The sequence below is a fragment of the Stegostoma tigrinum genome, chromosome 2, assembly GCF_030684315.1.
Source record: "Stegostoma tigrinum isolate sSteTig4 chromosome 2, sSteTig4.hap1, whole genome shotgun sequence".
NCBI lineage: Eukaryota > Metazoa > Chordata > Chondrichthyes > Orectolobiformes > Stegostomatidae > Stegostoma > Stegostoma tigrinum.
Genome location: NC_081355.1, coordinates 95148515 through 95165531, shown reverse-complemented (window position 1 = coordinate 95165531; position 17017 = coordinate 95148515). Strand labels below are relative to the sequence as shown.

General features: G+C 40.9%; 1 protein-coding gene across 3 annotated transcripts in view; it reads right to left on the bottom strand.

Annotated features, from left to right (window-relative positions):
- The window catches only part of LOC125461428 (tensin-3-like), a 386950-nt gene that overhangs the window by 32873 nt on the left and 337060 nt on the right, over positions 1 to 17017 (bottom strand). For all 3 annotated transcript variants that reach the window (XM_048550197.2, XM_048550207.2, XM_048550217.2), the window contains 2 exons: positions 16472 to 16595; positions 16114 to 16203 (listed from right to left, as the gene is read on the bottom strand). In XM_048550197.2, the coding sequence (XP_048406154.2) occupies positions 16114 to 16203; positions 16472 to 16595 (214 nt within the window). The remainder of the gene's footprint in view (positions 1 to 16113; positions 16204 to 16471; positions 16596 to 17017) is intronic.

Below are 17017 nucleotides of genomic sequence, written 5' to 3'. Positions count from 1 at the left end.
AAGCTTTGTGTGCACAGGATTTCACTTTTCCTTGCCACCATTCATATCCTATTTATGCTCTATCTTGCTGGTTCAGTTTACTGGACTCCAAATTCCAAAACCCTGCTTGCTTTGCCAGGGAAGACTTAAAGACCTCCTGCTTTTCCCAAGACAGTGATATAGGGATAGCAAAGTGTTGGTTAGCAACATGAAAGTTGCAGTGTGGACAATGAGGCGAGACTGAAACTAGAGAATACTTGGTTTTAGATGCGGTCCCTGGTGATCTTGGGGATCACCAATGTTTTACCCCCACGGATAGGGTTAGAAAAAAACAGAATATCTGGAATTATTATTTTCAGGAGGTTAGGCAAGAATCTGCAAAGCTATGCTAGTCCCTCAGTCACTGTTTCAGGTATATAATGCTTCCACGGGAGTTTTCACAAGAACAACATTGAGAAAATGAATAGAACATGCTCAGAGAGGGGGGGACAAAAACACTGGAAAATTATTGAAATTGCCTGCGACGTGCTTCGGTGAGGTCCTAATGATGCTCAATAGCATATGTGATACTAGCAGGAGACAAAAGGAGGCATGATCAGGAAATAAGAGACACAAATGAAACATGGAGACTGCAAGAACCGCTAAAGAGTTCACTGGATTAATGGCATAAAAATAAGTGGTCGCGTGGAGAAGGACTCTGGTGAAAGAATTGAATTGACTTGATTTCAAGTGAGTACATAGAACATGGAAAAATAGAGCACAGTGCAGGCCCTTTGGTCCATGATGTTGTGCCGACCTATTATCCTTCAAAGATCAAACTACCCTGCATACCCTACATGTTACTATCCTCCATGTGCCTATACAAGAGTCGCTTATAAAGTCTCTAAAGTATCTGACTCCACTCCCACTGCCAGCAGCGCATTCCACATGTACACGGAAAAGTTTACAAGTTGCCACATTTTAGTGTTACCTTAGGTACAAGTTCTTAGGAAAATAATCAGAAAAGTAAAGAAATAAAAAGTCCAACATCACAGATCATAGAAACAAATTAGGTGGACTTGAATGATGAAGATCAGTCAGTCACTGAAAGGTGACTCTCATCTCATTAAAAAACAAATCTGTTCCATCTTTGTCTTGAAAATCCCAGCACCTACAGCTGGAGAGAAAATGGGAGCTAGATTTAAACTGTTAACTTTAAGGTCAGGGGGGTGGGGGTGTAAGACAGTGAGTAGAAAGATAAAGAGTATTCTCAGCTTATGTTCAGCTTCGATCAACAATGTAGAAAGTCAAAGGCAGAGAGAGGTCAAAGTAAAAATGGGGTGAAAAATCAAAACAGCGAGCTTTAGGGAGCTCAGGATCACATTTATACGCAGACTGAACATGTTCAGCAAAGCCATAAACAAATCTCCATTTGGTTTCCCTGACACAAAGGAAATAGTACAGTGAATATTTAAAAAATAGCAAGTACAGTTCACTAGCTTGGAGAAAAGATATGCACATTGCTGTTTCACACAGACTGGGTTTTGGAGGCCTATCTTCTGAGAGGTGTACAGGCATGGAAAGAACCCACTTTCCAGGGTATTAGAACTTTCCTGCCTCTGGAGATGCGGGGTCACATAAGTTGCCTCATTTCTACTGCAGGGGTGCCTCAAGAGACAGCTACTGCAATATAAATGGATTATTATAGAGGAATTTTGTGGATTACTGCCAATGACCCAAGCATGTTCTAGCTACCCTCAGGAATGTGCTCAGCTGTTACTGCTCCAGTATGTGGCCTCTATATAGCTGCATACTTAAAAAACAGTGAATTCAATGAGTCGTTAGTTCATGCAAAGAGTATCAATTCACCAGAAAAAAGTAACCAAGCAAATTCTAAAACGACACAAACTTTATTTCATCCAAAACACTGAAATCATTTTGGTCTAATATAGAGAGACCTCTAAGAAGCCCTTCTGGAATTCTCTCGACCCTGCAAACATATGGCCAAAGATGTTAGCAAGCAGCCTGCAAATTCAACACTTCTACTATAAATGCAATCCAGCTACACAGCATTGTATTTAAGATTTCTCCTTCATTACAGTAAGCAAATAGACTTACTTGGAAGAACAAAGCTCCACTAGAGTAATCTGCTCACACTCTAAACTTAGTGTTTCAATGCCAGTTGTTTTCTTAGAGATTATTAAATGTCTTAGGGATTCAGATTAAAAAAAACATCCATATCAGTCTGAAGCCACAGTTTACCTACCAACTGAAGTAGTCATGGTGGAAAACTTTCATAAGAGCAGCTATACGTCGAATGTCTTGAAAGGTTGCAATTTTACTACAGCCAAAAGGGCATTTAGGCTTGCTGTTTCCTCTGACAGACTTCAGTGTAAAAGCAACAAAAAGCAGGAATACCACTTACAAAAAATGTGATTTGTTTCAAGAGATTATCCAGTCTCAGTTTTCCGTTCTTTCTTACTTACAGTCTGCAATAAACTCAGTACAAAAGCACAACTCCCGCAGAGACTGGAAAGGAGAGAAGGCAGGGCTATTCTAACAGAAGATGTTTGATCAGCGACAGCTTAATCCACTCTGTCCATATGGAAAATAATTCAACAATTGTTTCTGCTGGATTTGCTCCTCTCAGCCACAGCGAGTCTGCTCATTCAGTGTATTCATGCTCTAACTGCAGCCTCATTTGCATTTAACTTTTTACACAGGAGCATTGTTTTGCACTCTCCCAATCTGCTTCTACCAATGAAAAAGTACTAACAAAAGTCAAAGGTCAAAATGCCCCTCAGGACAAATACTTTGTGCACATTTTCTTTACTGCCCAAAGATATACAATCCTTAAGTGTTTCCATTATTAAACTGTTTTTTTTTGTTAAAAAGACACGTGGACCATGTTGAAATCCACAATGCAGCTCATATCATATTTTAGATCATACTAGCTTGTAGCATTTCCCAACCATGGGCAATTAAAGTTTTAAAAATCAGTTGTTACTGAGTAAAAAAGTAAAACAAAAAGCTTTCAAGTCACATAACCTAGTAGCCAAAATATTGTTCATTTTCAATGGTTGTCCACATCTGCTGCAGGCTCAGGAAACGGATAAGCAATTCAGGGGGAGAAAAAAAACTTTAAAAGAAAACAATCGACAAGGGCAGGCTTGTAACTCAGCCAGACATCCTTATCACTTTAAAAAAAGTTACTGCTACAAGATGCCGCTAATGCAGGTTGTGAATGACCCTAGACGACTAGTAAGAGATTCATGTTCAATGAGAGTGACCGGTAGTTCAGAGGTCAAAAGTGGGAGACAGTGGAAAGCCATAGGGAGGCAAGGCTCTGTGATGAACGGCATGTTGGATCAGCAATGGCAGCAATTTGTGAAGGATAGTTTCAGTTGGGAATTCATGTGATGGCATTTTCGCGATACACTCAGCCACAGAACTGGCAACATTATTCCATACATTGTTTAAAAGCCATTGTTAGCAATGAAGCCAGAAATACAGTGACAACTTCCTCAGGTACACCAACTGGATGGTGGGTGGGAGATTCAACAGACAACATTTCAGAAAGATTTTCTTTGCTAGGACTAGTTTATCCTTGATCCAAAAAAAAGGAAAATGTGAAAATTGGAATATTTGGGCTATTTGAGTCAAATGGCAGAACATTATGATGTTTGATGGAAAACCAGGATCTCTGGTTGCCCTATCTTCAATGCATATTCTTAAGATACTTGGGCACAAAGATTTTTATTTACCTGTTTTCCTCCATTCTTCTTCCCCTTGGTTTGAAACATGATTATGGTCTTTTGATATCTCTTCCAGGTAGTCATTACTGAGAGGAGACTTGGACAGCCAGCAGTGAATTGTTGCAAAAAAACTAAATGGCTATCAATTGGGAGAGAGGGATGTGCAATGGGACTTGGGTGTTCTTGTGCAACAGTCACTGTTGGTAAGTACGCAGGAGCTGCAGGTAGTAAAGAAGGTAAATGGTTTTTGACTCGATTTGATTTGACTTATCATTGTCACATGTTCCCAAGTACACTGAAAAAGTTTTGTTTTGCATACAGTACAGGCAGAACATAACATACAAAGATCATAGGGTGATTGAACAAGGTGAGGAATACAAAGATACAGCTGCAAAGAAGGCCCTAAAAAGCAAGTTCAACATTAGATTTGAAAGTTGAGAGGTCCATTTAAAAGTCTAATAACATTGGGGAAGAAGCTGTGTTTGAACCTGTTGATACGTGTGTTTAAGCTTTTGTATCTTCTGCCTGACAGAAGAGGTTGGAAAAGATTATAACAGGGATGGGCGGGGTCTTTGGTGATGTTGGCTGCCTTTCCAAGGCATCGAAAACTGTCAATGAATGGAAGGTTGGCTTGGGTAATGGAATGGGCTATGTTCACAACCATCTGTAGTTGCTTACAATCCCGGGCAGAGTAGTTAACGTACCAAGTTGTGATGCATCCAGACTGAATGTCTTCTTTGGTGCATTTGTAAAAGCTGGGGAAGAGTCCTTATGGATATCTGAATTTCCTTAGCCTCCTGAGGAAGAAGAGGCTATGTTGTAATATGTTAGTCTTTCTAGTCAGCGGTTTCAGTACAGTAGCAGAGGTGTATTGTTGCAATTATACAGGGCCTTGATGAGATCACACCTGGAATACTGTGTACAGTTTTGATCTCCTCGTCTGAGGAAGAACGTTCTTGCTATAGAGACAGTGCAGCAAATGTTTACTACACTGATTCCTGGGATGGCAGGACTTGCGTATGAAGAGCAGCTGAATTAGTCAGGGTTATATTTGCTGGTCATTAGAAGAAAGAGAGGAGACCCCATAGAAAAATATAAAAGAACTCGAACAGGAAAGAGAGAAGACACGAAAGAAGAATTTTCCAATGGCAGGGGAGTGCAAAACCAGGGATCACAGTCTATGGATACAGGGTGAGCCACTGAGAACTGAGACTTCATCCAGGGAGCGGTGAATGTGTGCAATTTGCGACACAGGAAAAAGTCAAGACCAAAGCATTGTACGATTTCAATAGGAGTTCAATGTACCTCTTGAGTCTAAAGGGATCAAAGGATGTGAGAGAAAAGTGGGAACGGGCTACTGAGTTGGATGACCAACTAAGATCACAATGAACTGCAGAACAGACTCCAAAAGGGCTGAATGGGCTTTTCCTGTTTTCTACATTTCTATGCTGTTTAGCTATCAGGTCATCACAACAGAGAATGAGCTTGCTCTCATTTAATATCTACAATTGCCCTTAGAGGAAAGAATTGAGATTGAAATTCAACTTGATGATGGGTTAACCCATCAGCATTGTTTATACATATGTATCAGGAAGGTTTCAGACACTGAAAAGGATTTTCTCATGTACCAAGAGCTTCAGGAAAGCACCAGAAAACAGGAGGTTTCATTCCAGGGGCAGTAGTGAATGTTGCCAAAAACCGTTCTTTGTAAAAATTTAAAATTATGTTGCTACTTTCGTCAGAAAATTAGTTGAAAAAAGCTATTGGGGAGGGGTAGCAGGAGATGGTGACTAAGGAGATATACTTAGTTGAGTGTATGAGAAGTTGATATAAAAAATACTCTGTACGTTACCGTGTACACTGTTCTTCATAAAAGCTCGATGCAAAACAGCACATATATCATTTTTGTCAAATTCAAGTTTGAGTATTTATACAAAGCTGCCCAACGATAGCTCTCTGTTTTGCTTTACTTTAAATAATTGCTAAGTTTCCCTTAAAGGATGCAACAGTCTCTGCATCAAACAGCTTTTGTGGAAAAATTCTGAAATTGCACAATAATTGCTTCCAACTTCCTCTCTTGCATTTGCGTGTCAAGTTGAAATTTGGATCCCATCGCTGATCCTGATTTTGTAAGTTTGTGTACCAGCTGTGGTTCACCTGGCAGTACTGGCCCCTCTGAGCTCAGGATTTAAGTCTCATCCCTGGGAGCACACAAGTCAAGGCCGATATCCTATTGCAGTGCTGAGGCAGTGCTGTATTGTCAAAGGTGCTGACTTTCAGAAGACATGTCAAACTGATGTGCCATTTACCCATTCAAGTGGATGTAAAAGATCCCACAGTGTTATTTTGAACAGCAGCAAGGAGTGTACTGACCAATATTTATGCCTTAACCAACACTACATAAAACAGCTTACTTGGTCATTATAACATTCCTGTGTGTAGGAGCTTACTGCGCACAAAATTGGTTGCAGTACTTACAATAGTGACTACAGTCATGAGATGGGCTGCAAAGCCCTTTAAGAAACCTGGTGGTGGTCTTTAAATGCAGTATATAAATGCAAGGCTTCATTTTTCTTTTAAAACAGCTCTGTTCCACTGCAAATGTTTCCAGTCCCTCAAGTCTCCTCCACCTATTGTTTCTCATTCCTGGTGAACCTATCCTGTATGTTTGAATGTCCTTTTTACAATGCCCAAACCATACTGTATGTGATTGGGTTAGGGTTATTTGTAAAGTCTTCCTCGTTTAGAAGAGGAGGAATGTTAGGTACAATGAGGTTATAGACTGATGATATTGATGCAGTGCAAGGAGACTGAGGCACAGAATTTTGATTTGATGGGGAGGAACCATGAGTTTGATGAGGAGCAGCACTGCAGCTGCAAGGTTAGTGATTGATTATCGAGTTTAGAACAGAGGGGAAGATCTAATAAAGTCCATAAGCTGAATGAAGTTTAGGATCATACCGTGGTCTTTTTACAAATAATATTGAGCAGATTCTGAAAATGACTGCAAAATGTTAAAATTCACACTCCAGATTTTCAAGTACTGGTCATTTCCATCCAAAAGGATACGGGAAAATTTTGCAGAGATATTAATGGAAATAAGCAGTTTCATTTAGATTTCTGAGGACCACTTAATATTGTGCCTATCTCCAAACACAAATATGGATGGATGCAAGGAACAAAAGGTTTTATAAGGGCAAGTTAAATGGATGGGGTCAATGAGAGTAGGGAGTCACAGTGGCAAAAAAGAAACCAAACCTCTATAAAGGGATTAACAAATGCCTCAACTAAATTTGTTGAAGCTGAAGGACAAGAGACAAGTTGACAAGCAAAAGAAACTGAAAGAACACAGTAAGTGACTCAACCGCCAAACATTTAAGCTGCTGTTCGGAAACAGAGAGAGAAGGGTTAGTGCGTAATGTTATTGTTAGGACAGTTACCCCTTGTGACATTACATTGCACCACCAGAGGTCAATGCTGTAGCATGCCTTTACAATGGTAGAGCTAAAATTCACACCTGGGTGACCATTAGTGTCATTTGGATGTTATCAGCCTAAGTAGCATTCTAGGACAGCTGTCCTTGCAGCAGGTAGCCCGATTCTGCATCTGTCCCTCTGTTGACCACTATTGTACAAGTCAAGTGTCCAACAGTTACATTCAGGTGGATGCAGCCACACCTCAAATTAAAGTTAGCAGCACAGCCAATCCAACCTTCAAACACCCACCTTCATACAGTGACAATAAGCGGAAATAATTCAAATCTAATTGTGGAGGTGCAGGCAGGTAGGTACAGAGCAGTACTCATGTTACCCACCCTTTGAGGCATATCTCAAGATGATCATTCTGTTCTTTTTTCCAAATAGCTCAGATAGGAAGTCAAATTGGAAAACTATTCAGGGCCAATAATGGTGCTGTTGAGTTAGTTTCTCTTTGAGACTATCGGCACAAAGTCTCGAGAATCTTAAACCTACAGATAATATTCAGTTACAAACTGACTGAAGAACATTACCAATAACATTAGCGTGTCCTTTCTGTCACCTTCATTTGCTACTGTTTAACAATGTTGAAGATGTTTACAAACGATTTAGAAACAAAATCCTTTCCAAATATTGAGAGATGTGTGATCTTTCCACCCAGAAGTTACCATTAAAATAATGCTTCCTCCTGTTTGAGGTGGAAACTGAGCATACCACCAAACCCTGCTCTGAGAAAGTACCTAATAGTGTAAAGACAAAGATAATGCCACACCTTTGGATAATGAATGTCTGATTTCTTGGAAATTCTGGTATTCTGCTGGAGGACAGGATGGGCCATTTGTCATGAAATTTGAATTAACACAGCAGAGATTATTAAAAAATACTCCAATTCAATGTGTACATAAAGCTATGGTCGAAAAAAAGCTTAAAGGCATGTGTGAATGAGACTAAATATTTTACATTATTCACACGTGTTTGCAACAGCAAAGTTGTAATAAATGTTTGTACATCACTTCTGTTCTAAAACTTTATTTTAAATATACTGGAATTTAAATTACTGAGAGTTTTCACTTAAACTTAGAGCTGTGATTTTCAGCAGCACAACCATAAGTAAAATGCCTGCCAGTGAACCACGTTTTCCCATTAAAGGCAATGCAAGAGCAGCTAGATGTACGGTGAAATTTGAAAGACCTGAAACTGCTAAATCCGTACTTTAGTGACTTGAATTGTTCTGAAAATAAAGCAAATTTTAAAAATACGGTATAAAAATATAATTTTACACTCGCTGGACCTCCCACTTGCCACTGATCTTGCATCCCAAACTTGCTATTCCTGAGCCTTCTGGTCACTGCAAATCCTTCCCCTCTCTGGTCCCCAGACTTGTAGCCTCTTCCCTTCAGACTTGCAGTGTCACCGAATTAGAGTTGGAAGTACGGACTGAAGGAGTTGGAATGAGTTAAGCCACTGTGTTAAATTTAAGTTCCATTTTGAACCTGATGTGGATGTAGGAAGGAACACTGTGCTGGATGGTTGCTCATTTCTTGCCAGAGGACATAGCCACTTGTCCATGGATGCCCCAGGCAACTTAGAGAAGAGGTAAGTCTAGGGTTAAGAGAGATATCTGCAAGTTTTTAAGGGTCTGACAAGGTTAATGCTGCTGAATGCATTAAACACTGCCCAATACAGTAATGACATATATTCAGGGCAGTTTATTTTAAAAATGCCTGGTTCTAAGATCCAAGATACTACCAAGAAGAATGAGTTGTCTGGTCCAGGATACTGTGACAGAATTAAATACTGCTTTGAAAGGGCAGCGTCCCTCAAAGAAGGAAAGTCATCAGGGTCCATCACATAGTACAATTGAGCAATTGTTTTCACTTACTTCAGCTATTACAATCACAGATAATGGGAACTGCAGATGCTGGAGAATCCGAGATAACAAAGTGTGAAGCTGGATGAACACAGCACGCCAAGCAGCATCTCAGGAGCACCAAAGCTGACGTTTCCGGCTCAGACCCTTGATGAAGGGTCTCTGATGAAGGGTCTAGGCCCAAAATGTCAGCTTTTGTGCTCCTGAGATGCTGCTTGGCCTGCTGTGTTCATCCAGCTTCACACTTCGTTATCTCAGCAATTACAATGGTCTGTTTAAGAAATCATCAGAGTTCAAATCAAAGGTACACATTAATCCCTCCAAAATTCATGCATTAACGCCTTTAAAAGATGACCCATGTAAAACCTTGAAGAACTGCAGCTGCTGAAAATCAGAAGCAAAACCGAAATTGCTGGAAAAGCTCAGCAGGAGTGGCAGCATCTGTGAAGAGAAATCAGGGTTACTATTTCAGGTCCAGTGAAACTTCCTCAGACATTGAGGAACGGTCATCGGAACTGAAATGCTAACCGATTTCTCTTCGCAGATGCTGCCAGACCTGCTGAGCTTTTCCAGCAATTTCGGTTTTTGCTTCTGACCCATGTAAAAATTCACTCCATGAATTTTATCCTAAAACAGAAGTGTCAAAAATTCAACCTTTACACGAGTATATGTCATTTAAATTTGACTTTCTTGCAAAAGTAATGAGCGAACTTGTTTAGTTCCCTTCTGTAAAAATCTTTTTTTAATATCAAATGAAACAGGATGTGAATCACCTCTGTTAATTTGAGGGGATAATTTAAGCGTTACAGCTCAGATCCACAGTTCCAATCCATTATTCCACAGCTGCAATAATAAAGCTTAAAATAAGTCAGAACAAACATTTGTTGAAACTAAATATAAAGTTCCAGCTGAGCCAAGTCCTCTGCCTTTGTTATCTTCAACGAAAATTCAATACTTTGTAACTAATTGCAATGTACGTTGTAATAAAACTTTGAATTCAGCAACAAGATTACATCATAAAATGGAATTTAGTTTTATTTTACAAAACCATAAACTCTCTAATGCTGAAAGAGTAATTCCACAGCCCTTCTTCGTGGCCACCCCACATGTATTAACTTCTGTGTACAAACAATGTGTGGGAATGCACCCATAGGAAACAGAAATAGTGTGAAACTGCATTTTATGCTGAACTGGACAGGCAGCAGCTGGAGCAACAGTGTTGTTCCTGGCATATCAGCAGTGCCGGCCACGTTCTGAGCTTGCCCTGGTCAAAATCCAAATTGTGCTTTCAAACTCTTTACATTTCATAGAATCCCTACAGTGTGGGAGCAGGCCATTCAACCCATCAGATCCACACTGACCATTTGAACGGCAACCCACCCAGACCTACCCCCTTACTCTAACCCTGCATTTCCCATGGCTGTGGGATGTCTGAACAACGTACTTACCTGCAACAGCTTCAGTAAAGTGATGAAAGATGTTGTCAACATCGCTATCAAGCAGCGCTAGTTCAGAAATAACCTGTTCACTGATGTTCTGTCTGGGTTGGGCCAGGGCCACTCAGCTTTCGTCTTCATTACAGTCTTGGTAGAAACTTAGACAAAAGTGCTGAACTCTAGGATTAAGATGAGAATGACTGCTCTTTTCATAAAAGGAGAATTTGACAAGTGTATGGTATCAAAGATGCCTAGGAAAACTGGATTCAAGGAAAATCAAGAGGAAAACCACTCCACTGACTGGAGTCATAACAAACACAGAGGAAGATGGTTTTGGTTCTCACAGATCAGTAATCTCAGTCATACAGTCCTACAGAATGAAAACAGACTCTTCAGTTCCCCTTGTCCTTACCTGCCATCCCACCAGCATCCACATCCAGAAGATCATCAGAAGCCATTTCCGCCACCTCCAGCGAGATGCCACCACCAGACACATATTCCCCTCCCCTCCCTTGCTCGCCTTCCGCAGGGACCATTCCCTCCGGGACACCCTGGTCCACACTCCCATCACCCCCAACATCCCACGTAACCAGCAAAGGTGTGACACCTGCCCATTTACCTCCTCCCTCCCTAGTATCCAAGAGCCCAAACATACTTATCAGGTGAAACAGTACTTTGCCTGCACTTCCCAGATCTAGTCTACTGTATTTGCTGCTCACAATGTGGTCTCCTATACATCGACACTCTGCTCACAAAAAAGACCCTGAACTACCTGTTGCCTGCTACTTCAGCACATCACCCTGTTCCCTGGCCAACATCTCTATCTCTAGCTTGCTGCTGTATTCCAGCGAAGCTCAACGCAACCTGGAAGAACAACAACTCATTTTCCACTTGGGGGCCTTGCTGCCCTTCAAACTCAATATCAAGTTCAATAATTTTAGGGCCTAAACTCTCCCATGTCCCAGCCCCCTACCCCATACACCAGGCCTGTTACCACACAGCCTGCCATTACACACCCCCTGTTGTTAGTCACTAACAGTCCCCATTGACAACGACTCATCCTCCCAGCCTGATCGTTAGTAACTTCTTTGTCTGTCCAACTGTCCTTCCATCTCTTAGGGCTCTATCCTATCACTTACTCCCTCCCCATCCACATCCCCATTTTCTGCATATAAACTGCCGTTTTCCCAGCAACCATCAGTTCTGAGGAAGGGTCATCAGACCTGAAACGCTAACTCTGTTTTCTTCTTCACAGATGCTGCCAGACCTGCTGAGCCTTTCTTTGTTTTTGTTCCTCCAGTCCAACTCGTCTATGCCGACCAAGTTTCCCAAACCAATCTAGGCCCATTAGCCTGCACTTGACTCATATCACTCTCAACCTTTTATATCCATGCACCTGTCCAAATGTCTTTTACATGTTGTAATTATACCTGCATCCACCATACCTTCTGTCAGTTCATTCCACATACGAGCCACCCTCTGTCTGAAGGGGTTGCCCCTCAGGATCCTTTTAAATCTTTCTCCTCTCATCTTAAACATATGTCCTCTAGTTTTAAACTTCCCCACCCTAGGGAAAAGACCTTTGCTCTTCACTTTATTTATGCCCTCATGATTTTATAAACCTCTAAGGTCACACCTCAGCCTCCTATGCTCCAAGGAAAACAGTCATAACCTATCCTTATAACTCAAACCCTCCAGTCCCAGTCACATCATTGTAAATCTCTTCTGCACCCTTTCCAATTTAAAAATATCCTTCCTGTAGCAGGGAGACCAGAATTGTACACATTACTCTAAATTGCAACACCTTGCATTTATCTAAATAAAACTCCATCTCTCACTCCTTAGTGCTCTGGCCCAGCTGACCAAGATCCCACTGGACTCTTAGATAACTTTTGTCACTGTCCACTACATCACCTAATTTGATGTAATTCACAAACTTACCAAGCTAACACCAATCACATCATGCTTCCTAGATTTACATCAAAATCGTTTGCAAAATGACAAACAACAGTGAACCTGACACCGATCCTTGCGGGACACTACTGGTCACAGGCCTCCAGTCCAAAAAAAACCAACCCTCTACCACTACCTTCTGTCTTCTACGATCAAACTAATTTAGTATCCTACTGGCTAGAGCTCCCTGGATCCCATGTGATCCAACTTTACCAATCAGTCTACCATGTGGAACCTTGTAAAGGTCATGCTAAAGTCCATGTCGATAATGTCTACAGCTCTGCTCTCATACATCATCGTCCTCATGACACCTCTGCAGAAGTTTCTCAGAGTAGTGTACTAGGCCCAATGACCATGGGCTGCTTCATCAACAACTGGCCCTCCATCATAAAGTTAGGAGTGGGGATGTTCGCTGATGATTGCACAGTGTTCAGAGCCATTTGCAACTCTGCAGATATTGACGCAGCCCATGCCCTTCAGAACGATAACATCCAGGTTTGACCTGATAAGTGCCAAGTCACGCCTGCATTATACAAGTGCCAGGCAGTGATCACCTCCAACAATAATATGTTCACCTGTGTAAGTGTCTCCTGCAGGAAGACAAGACACACTTTGTCCTGTCTGGGGACATTAGAAACAATCCCTTAAACCTGAGCCACCATTCAACAAGATCATGGCCAATCTGCACCAGGCCCCAACTCCTCTTGCCTCACAGCTCCTTAAATAGCCAAGGAGGTAGAGGAATAGGGATCCCGTGCTGGAGCTCATCTATTCTGTCCATTTGTCTTTTTCTTTTCTTTCTTGTTTTCTTCTTTCTTTTCATACTTTCTTCCCTCAACTTACCCTGGTGGAATAGGTTTGGACTGGATGCGAGGTTGGTGCAGACTGGAAGTGAGTCCCTGTCTTGCAGACTGTGGTGAGACCTTGGTGTGTGAGCTGGAGCTGAGTTCCTGGTGCCCAGACTGGAGGCAAGGCCCAGCGGGGACTGGAGTTGCACAAGCTGGGTGGTAGGACTGCAAATTGTGTCATGTTTATTTCTTTATTTTTCTATTTTATCCCTGTGCTAGACTTCTAATTTCTTAAGTTTTCTACTTTATTCCAAAATAATTTCCAGGTAAGTCTCTGTAACTCTGGCACCAAAAGTGACGACTTGTAAACTTTTCTCTGCACTCATGCAAATACATGTGACTACAGCACTAAACTAAATTACTATTTGCCCTAGACATTCAAGGACATCAATATCAATGAATCATCTACTATTAACATCCTGGGGGTCATTATTGATAAGAAACGGAAGTGCACCATCAAAGTAAATACTGTGGCTTCATGAGTATAGGTCAGAGACTAGGAATTTTGTCTACCAACTACAAGACCCAAGTCAGGAGTCTGATGGAATATACACCCTTGCCTGGATGTGTGCAGATCAAACAAGACTTCAGAAGCCTGATACAATCCAGGAGAAAACAGAAAACTCGACTGACATCCCATCCACTTTCAACAATCACTCCTTCACCGCCAATCTACAAAATTTCCTGTCATAACTCACCAAAGGTCTTTCAACAGCAAATTCCAAACCTATGACTTCCACACCTAGACGGACAAGCACAGCAGAAATATGGGAAGACATCCACCCATAGGTTCCCCTCCAAGCCACTGACCATCCTGACTTTAGATTGCATTGCTGCTCCTTCACTGACGCTACAACAAAGCCCTGGAACTTCCTCCCTTGCAGCGCTATGGACATATCAACAGCCCAACGACTGCAGCAGTTCAAGAAATTAGCTCACCACCATCTTCTAAAGGGATGGGAAATAAATGCTGGTTGAAGTGGGGTGGCACTTCTTATGAACAAAACAAGAAAACTGTAAGCAACTGCAAAATCTGGTGGTAACAAGGTTGAAAACCCATTTACCAACTGTTTCAGTTGGAGGGAGTTATCTTTTGGAGTTAGATGTTGTGGCGTTCACAGTCCACTACAGAAACTTCAGAAAGATCAAGGGTGCTACTCCAATAAAGCTGAGGAGGTAATGTTCTGTTAAAGATCGGTTTTTGGTATAGCACGTTCAAGTGAAGCTCTGCTTATCTGTAAAGCGGGTACAAAGGATGCCATGGAACAACTTCCAACAAATGGAGAGCAGTGTCCCTGGTGCTGTAGCCAATGTTTACCTCCCAATCAACAACGACAAAACAGATTTAAAAACCAAAAAAAAACTGTGGGTGGTGTAAATCCAAAACAAAAACAAAGTTGCTGAAAAAGCTCAGCAAACCTGGTCGCATCTGTGAAAAAAAAATCAGGGTTAATGTTTCGGGTGTGGTGGCCCTTCTGAGCTTTTCCAGTAACTTTGTTTTGCTCCTAACAAAACAGATTTGATGGACATTATCATATTGCTGCCTGTGGATGCTTGCTGTCTGCAAATTGGCAGCTTTGTTTCCCACAGACCAGTGACTACACTTCAGAAGTTTATCATTTTAGCAACGCAGTTGGGGACAGTTTGTGAAACAGAACTGAAGTTATTTTATTTTTGTAATTATTTCATGGTTGAAAAGAGTAATTGCTGTTTAATGGTTTTCACAATTCAATCTGCATCTGCTGGAACTCCTGTACAATTCAAATTCTCAGATTCTGTACTATTCTATTTGATGAAGGGTCTAAGCCCGAAACGTCAGCTTTTGTGCTTCTAAGATGCTGCTCGGCCTGCTGTGTTCATCCAGCTCCACACTTTGTTATCTTGGATTCTGCAGCATCTGCAGTTCCCATTATCTCTCAACAACACCTGTTGGGTTGCTATTTATCAGGCAGAGATTTTGAAATTGATTAAGCTGTAATTTCTACCTTTTGGCCTTTCAGACTAGTTTGTCTCAATACTGTCCTCCTTTGTATCCCCTCACATATTTTTCAAGTTCAAAAAATCCTTAAAATCATAACATATATGATATCCAGTTTACAGCAAAACCAGTTCTTACTGAGACCTCCTTGGGTTCTATTATTAGAAGGTTAAATATTGTTAAGTAGGAGGAATCCAGAGCATAATACTTGGATCAATCTTGGGAGTGACTAGTTCCTTTGTGCTAAAAGGAAAGAGATCTGAAATTTGTAACAAAATGGAAAATCAATAGCTGCATCCCTGTAACTTCCCAAAACTCATTTCCAAAAAGTATAAGATCTTGGAAAAGCTCTACAGAGGACAAGACTTCAATATATACAACATCGCTAGCATAATTTGTGACAGCTAAACATGAAATGCCATTTCTAACTGGTTATAATTATTATTGCGAGACAACATTGTAATTTCTGTGGATTCAGGACTAGAACAATTCTGGCCTTGATTAAAGCTAAACATAGATTTGCACAACTGGAAGGAAAATACACATTCTACTCTGACGGCAAGCCAATGGAAATAAATGTCATCTCATTTATTTTGTCAAAAAGAGTCAAACTGATGATGCCATTCCTCCCAAAAACATCCAGAATGTTTCAACCACATTACAGAGAGGTTAATTCATCTGAACTGAGCACTGCAGGTGCCTCTGCAGTGCTTTATAGCACGTAGGTCTCAGACTGCAGTGACTAATAAAGTGGGGAGCTCTTGTTCAATCACATTAGCATTGTGGGAGTCCTTTACTGAAGTTAATAAGCCTGGCTTCATATAGATTGCACTCCTTACCTGGAGTTGTTTTGTATCCATCCAAAGCATTGGTGTTCTGATCCCCAGCATCATGTACAGAAATTTCTGAATAATTCTTCAAAACTTTCACTGTAAGAGAAGACATCCAAAATAATACTAGACAGATAAGTGATATTGTTTGAGATAAACGATATTGTTTGAGATAAACAGGTTGTTGTTGAATTAATTAAATTGCACTTAGGGCGGTCTGCGGTAGCATCCCCCATTGTTCGAAGAACACACAAGTTGATGCATATCAACATTTCAGGTAGTTGCTACTTTTCTAATCTTGTTCAAATTTTGAATTGACACAGTTACAATTCCAAGCTTTGAATTACTGCACTAAGGGTATCATTACCATAAGGAGTTGGTGGCGAGACAGGAAACGATGGTGTGGAAGAAATAACTTCATTTCCAGAGGAAGAGCTTAACAATCTTCCATCCACCTCATCCTGGCCAACGCGACATCCTGACGTGTTTAGCTGCAGCAGAATAGAACAGTAGGTTTTTTTATTAAATGCTGGTATTGATTAAACACGTAGGCCTATTGAAATTGTGTTTGAGTTCATCGGTGATGAAAGCGCAAAGAAAATCTTTGTAAAATGCAAACATATTCCAACTCATTACTGCCAATCTGTATTGTCAATAAACATTACGCTTGGCGACTGCAAAATGACTGTGCTCTTTAAGTCAATTATATTTTGTCACTTCCATATTAAAAAAAAGCTTCCCTACTCTCAGCTGAAGGATCTTTTCAATATTTTTAAAAGTAGTTTATTTTACCTATTTCTTTCCCCTGCCTGCCTCACAGAAATAAGGGAGTCTATGTCTGATGTTTCACAATATTTTGTTTTAACACAGCAAAGCTATTGGGGCCTGAAATCTTGTTGAGTGCTATAAGATT